At 39.7% G+C, this 16,402-nt stretch overlaps 1 protein-coding gene across 4 annotated transcripts in view; it reads right to left on the bottom strand.

Annotated features, from left to right (window-relative positions):
- klf8 (Kruppel like factor 8) overlaps window positions 1-10,977 on the bottom strand; it is a 185,492-nt gene extending 174,515 nt beyond the window's left edge. For 2 of the 4 annotated variants that reach the window (XM_072595039.1, XM_072595033.1), the window contains exon 1: window positions 10,671-10,975. Coding sequence is in view for 2 of the 4 variants with exons in the window: in XM_072595033.1 (XP_072451134.1) it covers window positions 10,671-10,691 (21 nt within the window). In the remaining 2 variants the exon portion in view is untranslated. Of the gene's footprint in view, window positions 1-10,670 lie in introns of all 4 variants that reach the window. The other 2 variants (XM_072595032.1, XM_072595034.1) reach the window with 2 other exon arrangements.
- Window positions 10,978-16,402: the final 5,425 nt, after the last annotated feature.

The following is a 16,402-nucleotide window of genomic DNA, read 5'->3' as shown; positions in this document are numbered from 1 at the left end:
TGTTGATTATCCATAGGAGTGCTCTGAAAGATTTAGTGGAACACAAAATGCAGCTCACTTGTTGTGCACTACAGCGATTTCAGTCATTTAACTCAGTGTTGCACTACCACAAAACATCTTATTAACGTTAATGCAGATGCTCAATCCAAGATATTGCACTTACTACAGTGTCGTTTATCTGCACAAAGCACAGAAGGTCAGATAAAAACCTATAATATATAGATTTAAAATCCAATTTTAGAATAAACATCTAATGTAGAATATCCACTACCAATATAATTGGGGTATTATGACCAATTATACATTCACATATCAATTTTGCCAATGTAAAGTTGACAATATAACTGGTATAACAAACTGTAAAGTGATTTAGATGCAAAGAATAAATGCACCCCAGCAGTATCTAGACTTAACAAATGTCTTTATCAGCAACATACTAATAGCTGTTATCTGCTACACTGAATCAAGAAGCATAAATTTGTAGAGACGTCTATTACAATTATACACTTTTATCATTGGGATCACACTTAAGTGAATCAAGAATGATTCTTCAAATATGCCCAAGTGTTAAGTCGGAGCAATTCTGTCAAAGCCTGAAGACTGTAGAAAAAACTGCATATTTCACCTTTTGTTACAAGTTTCAGCCAGATGTATTCCTGTTGCAAGACAGTGTAGTTGGATTGGCAGATGGGACTACCTGTGAAAGAAAACTACCTGTTCTCATCAGTACAATAATTCCCATGTCAGTTTTCTACCAAAATAGTTTATCTTCTCCCACACCACAAACACAAATATAATTAATGTGTCTGTCATACAGCTATTCAGATGGAACAAAGATATCTCTAAAATACAAAAATGTCATAACTGTTACACTTCATTATTAGATATTGCAGTGTTCAAACAATAGGCAACACAAAACAAGTTGTCTATTTAAACAAATTCAACATAGTTTTCAACAGTCATCAAGTTGAGGTGTTAACTCTTTTCTCTCCAATGATGCTGTCTGAGCTCCTGAGTATTTCCAGAATTTCCTCTTTTAAAATTCAAATAAATGTTAAAATAAAATGAGGAGTGCTTACTTATATTCAGTAAAAATGTCTTAATTATTTAAATATTTCAAACCCAGGCTACAAAATGTGTGATATCTATGAAATTCACGTGAAACTACTTGATTATTTAAAACAGGTTTGCCTTTAAAACTTTGGGGAACAATGGTTTTGGAAACTCCCAAATCACAATAACAAGAAAATGAGTACAGCTATCATGTAAAACAATGCATTACTCCACTACAGCAATAACTAAAATCTGTGCACAGATTTTAATGTTAGAAAATAACCAAAACCATTTTTCAATCTGAAATCATTCTTAAAATAGCATTTGGAGTGCTTGTTAACTACATTTGTCAGTTAAGTTACAATATTTCATTCTCCATGCAAGAAAAGATTTGTTACATCCCCAGGTTACTGGTATGAAGCAACTACATACTTGCTGTGGTTTTTACACTTTTTTTAAAAAACTAATTTCACTGCCTTTCAGTGTTTCACCTTGCTTTTTCAGATAGCAATTAGGAACACACAGCTCTTACATACACCAATGAGGCTCAGATGCAGGAACAATTCATATTTGCATAGAGTCTTTAATTCAGTAAACTATCCAAAAACAGTTTGTAGTGAAGGTCTAAGATGATAGCTTTAGATTATCCAACATTTAACTGAAATAACTTCTCGTATATCAGTACTGGACATCTAAGAGGTAGCCTGACAACTTTGTGGCAAAATGCATCAAGAGAAGCAGCGAGAGGAAGATTGGTATCATTAGCCAATATATGTTTTCAAATAATGTCACTGAGGAACTGCAAGTAGATGAGAACAAAGAGGATACCAAGGATAGGTCCTTGGAGAATACCAGACTGCAGTTAAGACAAGAGAGGTCTTTGATGGTGATTCTCTCACTGCAACAAGAAAGAACAGTGAAATCAGACAAGTGCAGTGCCAACTGGAAACATATTAGGAGAGACAGTGTGGTCTAACTATGTGAAAGGCAGCAGATAGGTTGAGATGGATGAGCAAAGATAGTCACAATCACACAGGATGTTCTTTGTGACTAAACTATTGTCTAAAAGTCTGGATATATGGTCAACATATGTGAGGAATAAAGTTGCATGCAAATTACAGAAAGATGCAAGAATTATGAAATCATGGCAAGCAGGGACTTCAACTAAGGTAATTTGGATAGGGGTAGTAACAGCATAAAGGAGTAGGTGGGGAAGGAATTCCTGAAATATGTACACTAAAACTTTTTTGATTGCTAGATCAAGATCTGATGATCTTATTGTCTGTTGTAATGGCTCTGAAAATGTCACCATGAAATGGCACCATGTTTCCAAAGTGCTGCCTCATGAAAACATCGATCATAACAACAATAGGTTTAGAATAGTTATGTAAACAAAAATGTGAAATCAAGTGCAGACGTTCTTGACTGAAGGAGAGCTAGTTTTAGTCATTTGAAAAGGGATCTGGAACTGCTGAATTGGAATCAGAAATTAGGAGGCAAAACAGTAACTGACCATTGGGAGCCATTCATAAAGAAATTTAGCTACACAATAGACATATTCCCGTGAAGAAAGGAAGGGCATCTAAATTAGCTTTCTGGGGGTTTGGTCTTTATCCCTGCTTAAAGATATCAAGTAAAATTAAGTAGAAAAAGGAGACTTATGATCACAGCAAAGACGACTGTGGAAAACGATATGGAAGATATAGACTGTTGGGAAATAGATGGTGACATCTTGCAAAATGTCCAGATTACAGAGGAGAAAGTGCTGGATGTCTTGAAATGGTTAAAAGTGGATACATCCCCAGGACCTGATCAGGTGTACCCAAGAACTCTGTGGGAAGCTAGAGAAGCGATTGCTGGGCCTCTTGCTGAGATATTTATATCATCTATATTCACAGGTGAGGTGCCAGAAGACTGGAGGTTGGCAAACGTGGTGCCACTGTTTAAGAAGGGCGGTAAAGACAAGCCAGGGAACTATAGACCAGTGAGCCTGACCTCGGTAGTGGGCAAGTTGTTGGAAGGAATCCTGAGGGACAGGATGTACATGTATTTAGAAAGGCAAGGACTGATTCGGGATAGTCAACATGGCTGGGTGTGTGGGAAATCATGTCTCACAAACTTGATTGAGTTTTTTGAAGAAGTAACAAAGAAGATTGATGAGGGCAGTGCAGTAGATGTGATCTATATGGACTTCAGTAAGGCGTTCGACAAGGTTACCCACGGGATACTGATTAGCAAGGTTAGATCTCATGGAATACAGGGAGAACTAGACATTTGGATACAGAACTGGCTCAAAGGTAGAAGACAGAGGGTGGTGGTGGAGGGTTGTTTTTCAGACTAGAGGCCTGTGACCAGTGGAGTGCCACAAGGATCGGTGCTGGGCCCTCTACTTTTTGTCATTTACATAATTGATTTGGATGCGAGCATAAGAGGTACAGTTATTAAGTTTGCAGATGACACCAAAATTGGAGGTGTAGTGGACAGTGAAGAGGGTTACCTCAGATTACAACAGGATCTTGACCAGATGGGCCGATGGGCTGAGAAGTGGCAGATGGAGTTTAATTCAGATAAATGTGAGGTGCTGCATTTTGGGAAAGCAAATCTTAGCAGGACTTATACACTTAATGGTAAGGTCCTGGGGAGTGTTGCTGAACAGAGACCTTGGAGTGCAGGTTCATAGCTCCTTGAAAGTGGAGTCGCAGGTAGATAGGATAGTGAAGAAGGCATTTGGTATGCTTTCCTTTATTGGTCAGAGTATTGAGTATAGGAGTTGGGAGGTCATGTTGCGGCTGTACAGGACATTGGTCAGGTCACTGTTGGAATATTGCGTGCAATTCTGGTCTCCTTCCTATCGGAAAGATGTTGTGAAACTTGAAAGGATTCAGAAAAGATTTACAAGGATATTGCCAGGGTTGGAGGATCTGAGCTACAGGGAGAGGCTGAACAGGCTGGTAGTGTCTTCCCTGCAGTGTCAGATGCGGAGGGGTGACCTTATAGAGGTTTACAAAATTATGATGGGCATGGATAGGATAAATAGACAAAGTCTTTTCCCTGGGATCGGGGAATCCAGAATTAGAGGGCCTAGGTTTAGGGTGAGAGGGGAAAGATATAAAAGAGACCTATGGAGCAACCTTTTCACGCAGAGAGTGGTACGTGTATGGAATGAGCTGCCAAAGGATGTGGAGGAGGCTGGTACAATTGCAACATTTAAGAGGCATCTGGATTTGTATATGAGTAGGAAGGGTTTGGAGGGATATGGGCCGGGTGCTGGCAGGTGGGACTAGATTGGGTTGGGATATCTGGTTGGCATGGACGGGTTGGACCGAAGGGTCTGTTCCCTGCTGTACCTCTCTATGACTCTAAGACGACCAAATAGAGCATTGAAGTAGAGGAAAACTAAGAAGAAGCAACAAGAACAGCAAAGAGAAAATAACCATAAATTAGTGACTAAAAAGGAATCCAAATCTTTTATAAACAGAAATAGTAAAGGGCTAATAATAAAAAGGGTGGGAAGCAAAACAGATAATCTGTGGAATCAGTAGGCATAGCGGAGTTACAATATGTGAACTTTGCCCCTGCCTTCATGAAAAGTGATGCTGCCGAAAGAAACAGCGAAGTGAGTGTGTGGCAGCAATATTCAACAGGATAAAAATAAATAGGATGCACCTAAAATGATGGAAGTCTACAGTGTAAAAGTGACATGCTTTTCTGGGTTACAAAGGGAAGTAAGGATGCAAGTCACATGAGACTATTGCCACAATTTTCTAATCCTTCTTAAACAAGGGGGCGTGATAGGACTGGGGAATATTACCACCCCGCCCTGTGGCCAACCACTTCAACTCCGCCTCACCCAAGGACATGCAAGTCCTGGGCCTTCTCCATCGCCAAATCCAAGCCACCCGACAATTGGTATTTAGTAAATGTAGAAACTTCAGTTGTAGGCTCTTTCACATAGATCTAAATGATTTGCAGTGTTTGGACAAATGTTTTAGGGAGCAACACAAATAACAGATTATCCATGCAGTGTATGTCAATTACACCTACTGTCCTCATTCTTGTGCTTGAAACTGGCACTGCTATGCAAAAGGCCTGGAAATTGTAGCCAATGAGTCTTTCAATCTTTTGTTCCAAATAACATATCTATTAGGAAGTTTCAAACATTGTTACTATAGAACTGTAAAACAAATGAACAAGCCAATTGAAATGTAACCCCCAACTTACAAAGCGAGATTTCCATCCTGAGCATAAAGGAATAAACTCTCCACTGCTCAAAATGAGGACTTATTTTTTAAGTGGTATCAAATGTAAGTGCTAGTTGATCACCCCAACACCGTTTATATATTTTTCAGCTTCTAATCCAGGCTAGTCTTTCAAGAACAGTGATCTGACATTTTCAGAGCCATTACAACAGACAATATAATTGCAAATTGTTATTGTATTTAATGATTACTACAATTCCATTTCCTAACTATTCAGATCCACTTTAAATCTTCTACATCCTATTTTTTTTTAAAAAAATAACAATTGTGACTAGCAACACTTATTTGTTGCTGACTCCAAACAGCCATGGGGAGTTGGTGGCAAGCTGCCTTCTTGAAATGCTGAACCCCTGCAGATACAGCCAAGGTGCTGTTGGGAAGTGAGCTCCAAGATTTTGACCTAGAAATGCAGAAGGGGTTGTGATGCATATACAAATCAGATGGTGAATGCCATGGAAAATAACTTGCAGGTGATGGAGGAGATGGTCTCCATATATCTCATGAGCTTGTGTTCCTAGTCTGCAGAAGTCACAGGTTTGGAATGTATCACAACTTGTTGCAGTGAACCTGTAGATGATATGCACTACAGAAAGTATGGTGGGTAGAGATTTCAGATGAGGAAGCATAGGATGCTGATCAATTGGACAATTTTGTCATGGAAGATATTGAGCTTCTTGAGGATTGTTGCACTTGTAGGGTAACAGACCTTGAATCAGAACATTCAAAATTATGATGAGGAAGTAAAGGTCGCAGTTAAGTCATGACAGCTGGAAGACAGCATAAGCTTTATATAGCGTGAAGATAAATATGTGTATAGATAAAGCTGCAAGTAGAGTTACTACAGGACGTGAAATGGACTCTTGGCCTTACTTTGGGAGATTAAACAATGTTTGACATTAACACAACAAAACAGAATATATCCAGGCAAGTGATTTGTGACTGTCAGATGGAGAAATAGTTTTCAGATGCATCACTCACACTGAACACCAGGACAAAGAAGCAGCACTTTGAAAGCTAGTGCTTCCAAATAAGTCCGCTGGACTATAACCCGGTGTTATGTGATTTTAACTGAATACTAAGCCTCTGACCTGATCTTGCAGCCATTAACACAATACATGGTACTGGTACATCCAGTTAACACTTGGGTTAATGGTGAGGGAATCCTATGATTATAATAGATAAATATCAAGGGAAAATAGAGATAGTCACCATCCGGTATCTGAGTGACAAATAACATTGATGCTACACTTCAGCTCATGTCAGAACGATGCCCAGGTCTTTCTCCAGGCAGATAAAGAGGGCTTCAATAAATGGTGGATTGTAAGTGGAGCTGAACACTATTCAATCAGTGAAGACTCTCACTTTTCCCTTTGTGATAGGATCAAGATCATTGATCTAGAAGTAGATGATGCTTGTACCTAGAATACAATCCTGATGAATTCCCACTCCATGATCTTTGGACTGAGATGGTTCATTCCCAATAAACTTTATTCATGCTAGGCATGACTTTAAACATTGGGTAGATAGACCCCTATTTCCATCAACTTCAATTTTACAAAGGCTTCTTGATGCCATCCTCAAACAAATGTTGCTGTGATGTCTAGGCAGTCAAAATCCAAACCAAACACAAGCGAGCAGTTTATTGCAGAATAGGTATTATTTGAGAGAACTTTCAATGGATCCTTTGTGACGATAAAATGGCTTAAGAGATTTGAAGGTTTGACCAAAATTGTGTCATTCACTAATCTTCTACACCACTCCCCCAATGCAACAAAACCTCACCTAAAAAAATCTTTCAAACCCTCCTGCCAGGATATCTGTCCCATGCCAATGCAGGTGCAACTTGTCGGGCATGCATGGGTCCCACCTTCTCCACAAATGGGTCCAGTGACCCAGGATTATAAAGCCGTCCCTGTCCAACTGTTCAGCCATGCATTCAATTGTTCCATCTGGCCTATTCTCATTCTTACTAGCATTGTGTGTCAGCCGAAGACTCCAACCCTTTGAGCTCCTGGTTTTTAATCTGCTAACTAGCTACCAAAATTCTCGTCGCAGGATCTCATCCCTCTTTCTACCTTTTTTGTTGTTCCCTATGAGAACTATGACCACTGATTTATTGCCATCCCCTTCAGAATGCCCTGCAGCTGTTCAATTATATCTTTGAACTTGGTCCCAAGGAGGCAACAGGATTCTAAAGTCATGAGGCTGACAGATGACCCTCAGAGGTTTATAAAATCATGACTGGCAAGGATAAAATAAATAAACAAGGTCTTTTTTCTTGGGGTGGAGGAATGTAGAACTAGAGGGCATAGGCTTAGGGTGTGAGGGGAAAAATTTAAAAGGGACCTAAGGGACAACTTTTTCACACAGCGTATGGAATGAGCTGCCAGAGAATCGGTGGAGGTTTGTACAATTACAACATTTAAAATGCATCTGGATGGGTAAATGATTAGGAACAGTTTAGAGGGATATAGGCTAAGTGCAGGCAAATGGGACTAGATTAGTTTAGGATATCTGGTTGGCATGGACAATATGAACCAAAGGGTTATGACTCTATGTACTTTTCTTTGAAGAGAGGTTTTAAGGCAGGGGTGCCAAGCAGTTGACAGAGCCATAAGAGTAAGTAGATTGAGAGGTCTTGGTTTTATTTTAAAGTTGGAACAATAGAAGCAGCTTGAATGGGTGTGGTCAAACTCCCACAGAACCAGAATTTTTCATTTCAGTAGTAGTTATTGCTGGGGTCTTGAATTTGGGCTTGGAAGCTGTAGTACATCTCTTTCTCAAGCATTTCCTTTTGATGTTTTCCTGCTGGATTGGTGTTTCATACAAGATCAATCTGTTTTTCTGAACTTGCTTTCCTCAGGCATGTGTTTATGGGATGTTACTGGGAACAGATGATTAGAACAGCTACTCTATTGATTATTTTGTTAAGGACTTCAATAAAGTTATAACTAAGTCAATTTTATTTTCATTCTTTCTTTTGTTGTATTTTGACTATAGTGTGAATAAAGTGTGCTTTCTTGAATCTGGTAGTTTGACAAGTCAAATTGCATCTGAAATGCAACATGTACACTTACCCTTAAAATAAGAAAAATTTAGAGTCCAGACCATGGGTGGCTGGTTAGCAAGGTTAGATCTCATTGAATACAGGAAGAACTAGCCATTTGGATACAGAACTGGATCAAAAAGTAGAAGACAGAGGGTGGTGATGGAAAGTTGCTTTCAGACTGGAGGCCTGTGACCAATAAGATGCCACAAGGATCGATGCTGGGTCCACTACTTTTCATCATTTATATAAATGATTTAGATGTGAACATAGGAGGTATAGTTAGTACGTTTGCAGATGACACAAAAATTGGAGGTGTAGTGGACTGCGAAGGTGGTTACTTCAGAGTACTACGGGATCTTGATCAGATGGGCCAATGGGCTGAGGAGTGGCAGATGGAGTTTAATTTAGATAAATGCAAGGTGCTGCGTTTTGGAAAAGCAAATCAGAACAGGACTTATATACTTAACGGTAAGGTCCTAGGGAGTGTTGCTGAACAAAGAGACCTTGGAGTGCAGGTTCATAGCTCCTTGAAAGAACAGTTGCAAGTAGATAGGATAGTGAAGGCAGTATTTGGTATGCTTTCCTTTATTGGTCAGAGCATTGAGTAGAGGAGTTGGAAGGTCATGGTGCAGCTGTACAGACATTAGTTAGGCCACTGCTGGAATATTGCATGCAATTCTGGTCTCCTTCCTATCAGAAAGATGTTGTGAAACTTGAAAGCATTCAGAAAAGGTTTACAAGGATGTTGCCAGGGCTAGAGGATTTGAGCTATAGGGAGACGCTGTATCAGCTGGGGCTGTTTTCCCCACGGTGTCAAAGACTGAGGGGTGACCTTATAGAGGTTTATAAAATCATGAGGGGCATGGATAGGATAAATAGACAAAGTCTTTTCCCTGGGATGGGGGAGTCCAGAACTAGAGGGCATAGGTTTAGGGTGAGAGAGGAAAGATATAAAAGGGACCTAAGAGGCAATTTTTTCACACAAAGGGTGGTACATGTATAGAATGAGCTACCAGAGGAAGTGGTGAAGGTTAGTACAATTGCAGCATTTAAAAGGCATCTGGATGGGTATATGAATAAGAAAGGTTTAGAGGGCTATGGGCCAAGTGCTGGCAAATGGGATGAGATTAGGTTAGGATATCTGGTCAGCATAGCCGAGTTGGACTGAAGGGTCTGTTTCCATGCTGCACATCTCTATAACTATCTTAACATATTGAGGGGGTTTGGCCTAGGCTGAAACAGATGCCATCACTTTGCTGATGTTTGAGGAGGCTGATAGTGATAACTGGTAAGATTCGATTGATATTGTATTAGAAAATAGCTGAACACAGCACCACACACAGGATAATTAAACTGTATGAAGGCTGCTTCTCTAATTGTGATGGTTTCAAGGCTGAGCAGTGGTGGATCATTCACTGGATCTTTTGGCTGAAGGCAGTTGCAAATGCCTACTCTTTCACTGGGCTCTGCTATCATTGAAGATTGAGATATTCGTGAAGCTTGGTGTTTACATTAGTTGTTTCACTGCCCAGCATTTAATTTAAGATGTCTACAGAGCTTTGATCCAATTGGTTTGTTGTGGGATCGCATCTCGCCTTACCTAGTTGGCACCTCATTTTCTGGTATACGCACTCAGTACAACAAGATTTGGCCATGAAATTATAAATTGTGGTGGCAAAACTAACCGTCAACATAAAAGGAAGGAAAAACTCAAGTATAAAACTATGCCAGCTAAATTATGGTACATCAATTATACAGAAAACATTTAAATATGTGAATATTTAATTTACAGGAAAGAATTGTGCGAAAAACTTTTTTAAAAAGCAACAAACTCGTTCGATCCTAACATTCACCCTGTATTCAAATACAAACTAAAGGATTATTGCATTCTAAGCATTGTAGTAATCATATGAAATGAGTGTCTGGATACAAAAAAAAATCATCAATTAATAGCGCTCTCGACGTTACTGAATACATTCCCACAAGCGGTATAAAACACTGGTGCTGTAGCTCTGCATTTAAATGCAGCCGTAATGCTAGTTACGGGGAAGGGCTGCTCTCGGGAGGCGGGTGCTGTGCTTTAACCATGTCTGTCTGTCTGCCTGCTTCCTTTGTGAGTGCGGAGGAGACGAGGGCGGCTGAACGTAAGGCAAGCAGTTAACCCAAGTCTCACCAACCTCAGTGTGTATGTGAGCAAGAGAGGCCCACACCGGGTACCACCTTCACCCTGCCCCGGAACGGCGAAGGTTGAGCAGGGGAAGGAATTACAGACACAAACAGAAAAAAAACGGGCTGGGTCCGCCACTTACTTTCTCCACCTCCGAGTGCATGTTGCTGCTGCTGCCACTCCTCTCTCTCACACTGCTTCCTGGTGCTGACAGCAGCTTGTTCTCATGGCGTAGGGACTGGGTGTGTATCTTTCCCTTCTTCAAATATATAAAAAAAATGTCGATCCTGCCTGTCGAAACGAACAGACTGGCCCTAACCCCACCCTTGCGGCAACGCCCCGTCGGTTCTGTATCATGGAACACGCAGTGCGGCAACGCCTGAGCACAGTAGCTAGGGATGGAGAGAGTCCTCAAACAGATAAGGGAGGCCGAGGGATTAGCTTCCCCTTCCACAACTGATTGCCAGTATTCAAATAAGACTACGTCCTCGAGAGGAACATCACCACCACCAACAAAAACAAAATCCCCGGCTCTTATCACTTTGCTTTCGTTCGGAATCTACAGTGTAACGTGTAATCTAGTGACCAACCTAACCAGGCAGGAACCGCCTTTGCCCTTCAATTTAGGCGTGAACTGAAAAACAGACCAGGGCGATGGTCCCAAGAAAATGTTATTTTCTGTTATGAAATGGGATGCATCCTGAAAAACAAATGTTGGTAGGGTCACAACAATTCAATTCCTGACACCCACGATGGACCTATTCCCTCTAATCCTGATTTGGAGAAACTGGTGTTGGACTGGGGTGTACAAAGTTAAAAATCATACAACACCAGGCTATAGTCCAACAGGTTTAATTGGAAGCACTAGCTTTCAGAGCACTGCTCCTTCACAACCACCTGATGAAAGAGTGGTGCTCCAAAAGCTAACGTTTCCAATTAAACCTGCTGGACTATAACCTGGTGTTGTGATTTTTAACCCTCTAATCCTATTACCCTAGACATTCGGCTAATTTATTTTTCTTCAAATTCATCTTGTTTCCTTTAATAATGAATTCCCCTTTAAATTATACTTTCAGCTCTACTCCTACGTTCTAACAGAATCCACTTTTTCTTCTATTAGTTTATAAAGTTGAGGATTTTAATGTACTGAGAATAAGGCCCAATAATGAATCACAAACTAAAAATGAAAGAGCAGAATAGAGTGCAATGACCATGATATATTGAAGTTTACAATTATACTCCTCAAAGAAAGGAGAATGTGTGAAACAGAAAGTTGCATAGGTTTAAAACAGGTTGAAATGTTAATACATGCCCCAAGGAGGCAGTTTTGTACATGATAGAGGATAAATGCATTGAAGGAAAGTGGACCATATCTAGAAATGCTTTACACCAAATGCAATTTTGTGGAGATATTGGAGTGGTGGTAATGCTACTGCATGAATTATCTAGAGATCCAGCTTTAAATTCAATTCACAAAGTCGAAATTGGAAGTTAGTAAGAAATGATGGACTGTTTTCACATCACTGAATTTGAATTCTTGAGGTGGGAAAGTGAATGAAAGAGAAATGGCATTAAATTAAAACTAGCTATGATGTAGAAATGCCATTGTTGGACTGAGGTAGACAATGTCAGAAGTCACATGACACCAGATAGTTAGACTATATCCTGGCGTCATGTGACTTCTGGCTTTAAAGTTAGCTAAGGACCAGAAGTCAGTTGGAACTCAAACAAAAGTGATTAATAGTGGCTAGTGAAATTGATTATAACCATGACATTGACATAATAAATCTCTTAGAAACAAAAAGTTTCTGAGAGAGAGGTAGTAGTTATCATGATGAGAAGGTTAAAAAGTAGCATTTTGAAAGTAGAGAAGATGAAACATCTATAAGTGTGGTCTACTGGAAGAGAATTAGATTTATAGGGGGTTGGAAGAACATTTTATGAGTAAGTCATACTTAAATATCAGCAAGAGTTTTGATTTGTACCACATGTGATTAGTTCTCAGGGTAGAATTGTAAGAAATGGGCAATAAATTTGTGAAGTGAACTGCAAATTGGTTAAGCCCCAAGATTAATCCAGTGTGTTTGAGAATGAAACAAGTGAGCATGAACAGGATGTGACAGGGAACATTGCCAAGTCCATTGCTTTATGGCTTTCTATACAAATAATTTGAATTTGGCGACAAAATTCATTCACAGGATGAAGACGTTGCTCACTACGACAGCATTTATTGCCCATCTTAAATTGCCCAGCAGGCAATTAAGAGTCAACCACATTGCCATAGGTATGGGGTCACATGTAGGCCAACCAGGTAAGGATAACAGTTTCCTTCCCTAAAGGACCTTAGTGAACCAGACCATTTTCCCCTGACAATTGACAATGGATTCATGGTATAATTAGACTCTTCATTCCAAACTTTTATTGAATTCAAATTTCACCATCTGCAATGTGGGGATTTGAACCTGGGTCCCCAGGACAATGCCTGGGTATCTGGATTAATATTCCTGATGAAGGACTTTTGCCTGAAACACCGATTTTCCTGCTCCTCGGATGTTGCCTGACTGCTGTGCTTTTCCAGCACCACACTCTTGTCCCTGGATAAATAGACCAGCAATAATACTGTTAAGCCATATCTAGCAAAATTTAGAGGTGTTTCAAATAGTAAGGCGCAAGCAAACCAAACATAAGGAGCTTGTTGGTAAAGTACATGGTAATGACAATTGGAAAAATCCTGGATCATTTGGCAAAAATGCTAATAATTACACGTTAGTGTCATTTCAATGTCATTTAACATTGTATTTCCTGTTGGAAATGCTTACACAGCAAGGTTTAGGATTTACTTGTATGCACAATGGTTTTGAGAAGAATGTACTAGTAATTCCTTTCTTTATCTGTTTTCAATATGCATCCAGGTTATGACCTTTCATTTCCAAGTGTTCTGCTACCTTCAGGCGTCTTATTTGTGTTGTTACCCAGAACTATGTCTAACATGGCATGTTGTGGGACTATCAAACAACCTGATTAGGAAACATTTTTAAAAATGTTCTAAGGCCATTTCTCTTTGTGAACTGAAAGATACTTTACTCCAATCCTCTTTAGAATAATTAGGATAAAAGACCACCTTTTAGCACTGTCATGCAACTGCTATGTACGTCATAGAGGCAAACATCTTCTCACGACTCTGATATTGTTCAGCTGCAGCTTCTTTTCCAGGGACGCTTGTGCTTAGTGGCTCAATGTCACCAACAAATTTTGAAGATAGAGATCGCCCATTGCCAAGGATGAAGAGAATGTAATATTGCTGTGGGGTGGGGAAGGGGAGGAAAACATCCATTTTCTTCCCCAGGACTGAAAGTTAAAGCTGAAAGGACAAGGCAGATGGTAAAAAAGAGTGCATTCATTCAGCAGAAAACTGCACAGGACTTAGCTGCATTTGTGTTTTCTAGAAACTAAGATGCCTGTTCACAGTGAACACAACAGCATTTTCTCTAATAGAGCATCAAATAAAATCCACCAGTAATCAGATTGCTTGTTCTTCAGCTCAAAAACATGTTTCAGTTCCCAGCCATGCACAGTTATGAGTCTAAAACAATACAGTGGTGTAAAAGGGCAGCTGGGAACAATTAAACATGTGGACAAAACTAACCACTCCATCTCCTGCCAATGTACCTGAGCAGGAAATCAGTGATGTTAATGTCATCATTGTGCACCCACACTGTGCTGGGACCAAAACTGGAAGTATTGCACCCATTATTGCAATCTTACTTCTAGATTTCTTCCCACATCATCCTGTTTGTCACTGCCCATCACTGCTTCCCTCATTATCCTACTGACCATGTTCCCCCACTGTCCCACCAATTGCCCCCTCTCTTCACCACTGGCTATACCACTGGATTCCCTCGTCACTGCTCCACTCACCATCCCGATGGGCACTCCTTCCATTATTCCTCTTGTCATCCCACAGACCGCACACCCTCACTGCATCACTCCCCATTCCACTGACTCCCTGTCTGACTGCTCCCCTTACCATCCTATTGGCTGCAGCCATTGTTGCACCCTCCACTGCGGCTTGCCACTTTGTTCAGAGATTCAGGGAGCAGGTCAGACACTGAGGGCTCTTTCTAAATGCTGCTCTGGCTCTACAGTTTTGTAATATATTTCTGAGCACCAGGATGCTACTGGCAGTGATGATACATGTGCAGTTACTGTATGGCTGTGAGCGCACTTCATGCAGTTGTGATGGCAAAAAATGCAGTTAAAAGTAAATATAGAACAGACCGAGGAGGACAGTGAATTGAAGATGGAAAAATCCATTTAAATAAGTTACAGAAAGAGAAATAAAAAGAGAGAAATGAAGACTGATCTAAGAAAAACATACAAAACTTAAAAGTCTTAAACTTATAATTTTAAAAATCTCAAAATTCAAAACCAAAAGGAATTAAATTCTACAGTTTAATCATGAATTTTCAGTACCAGAGGGGATAGTTGATAGATATTAACCCATCACATTGTTAAAAGGATATTTGTATAAATAATGACAAGATGTAAAATTTCAGTGGTAATTTTAATGTTTAATCTATTAGAAAATACAGTGACCTCCTTAAAAAAGGTCTGATGGTGAGATGCATTTTTATGAAGCTAAAGCACAGCAATTCTAATTATATTTTTGGAAATTCACATTTTATTGTGCATCTGCTGCTTACCTCAAGTTACACATAAATTTACCATTTACCTGTAAATGATGGCAAGCATCACGAGTTGCACCATTTTTTTGGCAACAATTTAGGTGAGGCATTATCCATGAATTGAGAGACTTTTGTACACTACTCTAACTTGCTATACATATATTGTGAGTCTGCCGTGTTTACGTTACTAAATAACCTGAAACTTTAATTTCAATTCATGCATTTAACAGAGCTGAGCAAGGAATCTAGCAAGATCCATTAAATCACTTGTTGCCTCAGTTTTGGCCAGGTATAAGAAGGATTAGGTGGGGTCACAGATCATGTAGATTTGAGATTGGGTTATTGGCTGAAAATAGTGGAATATATTTAGTGATGCAATTTTTTGGAGGCATTCAACTGAGCTTATGTCTGCAAATAGGGTAAGTCTTTCATTGCTAGGCAACTGTGGTGCACTGTAGCTTGAATAGAAAGCATCACTTGTTCTTTGATCAGACTGGAGAAAAGCAAGTGGTAGGAAGCATCATGGGAAAAGCAAATGACTGGGGGAAGGGACTGCTCTAGTTAAAAAAAATTAAAATCACATCAAGCTTGTATTCTCCTTCATTTAGTTGCTTCCCTGCTGATTGTTTTAATATCAATGGCAATGAGATGTAATAGTCAGAATGAGAAATCTATATACCAATATGTTTCTTTTAAAATGTTGCAACGTTAACCTTAATTGTTGTTTCGTAAATGGGGGCGGCATAGCTCAGTTGCTAGTTGGTTAGCGAGTAGTTCAGAAAAACACCAACAGCATGGTTTTTCTGGGCTGAGGTAGATCTGGGACCTGCTTCCTCACCCTGCCCCTGAGATAGGAAGGCAATGACAAACCCCCACTGACAAAAATTGCTAAATAAACAACTCAGATTAAGCAGTAAGAGATGATGAGCCAAGGACCCACCTTCAGGCACAACATATATGACATCAAGTACATTTGCTGAGTGCATTATTTCTGTAAACATTTCAAGACTCTTCAAAAAGCTGTACTCCCCGTACAGTATATTTACAGAACATGTAACTCAAAAAATTAAAATACATTGAATATATTTTTAAAATACCAAAGTTCACAATCCATTTGAAATTAACAATAACAATTTTAAACCTTCTTTAAAATACTGTACTGGGGTAGCAGACAATTCCTAATGAGTTG

The sequence above is a fragment of the Chiloscyllium punctatum genome, chromosome 25 (genome assembly GCF_047496795.1).
Source record: "Chiloscyllium punctatum isolate Juve2018m chromosome 25, sChiPun1.3, whole genome shotgun sequence".
In the NCBI taxonomy this organism is placed as follows: domain Eukaryota; kingdom Metazoa; phylum Chordata; class Chondrichthyes; order Orectolobiformes; family Hemiscylliidae; genus Chiloscyllium; species Chiloscyllium punctatum.
Note: the sequence above shows the minus strand (reverse complement) of the source record. Positions and strands in the feature narration are given on the sequence as shown.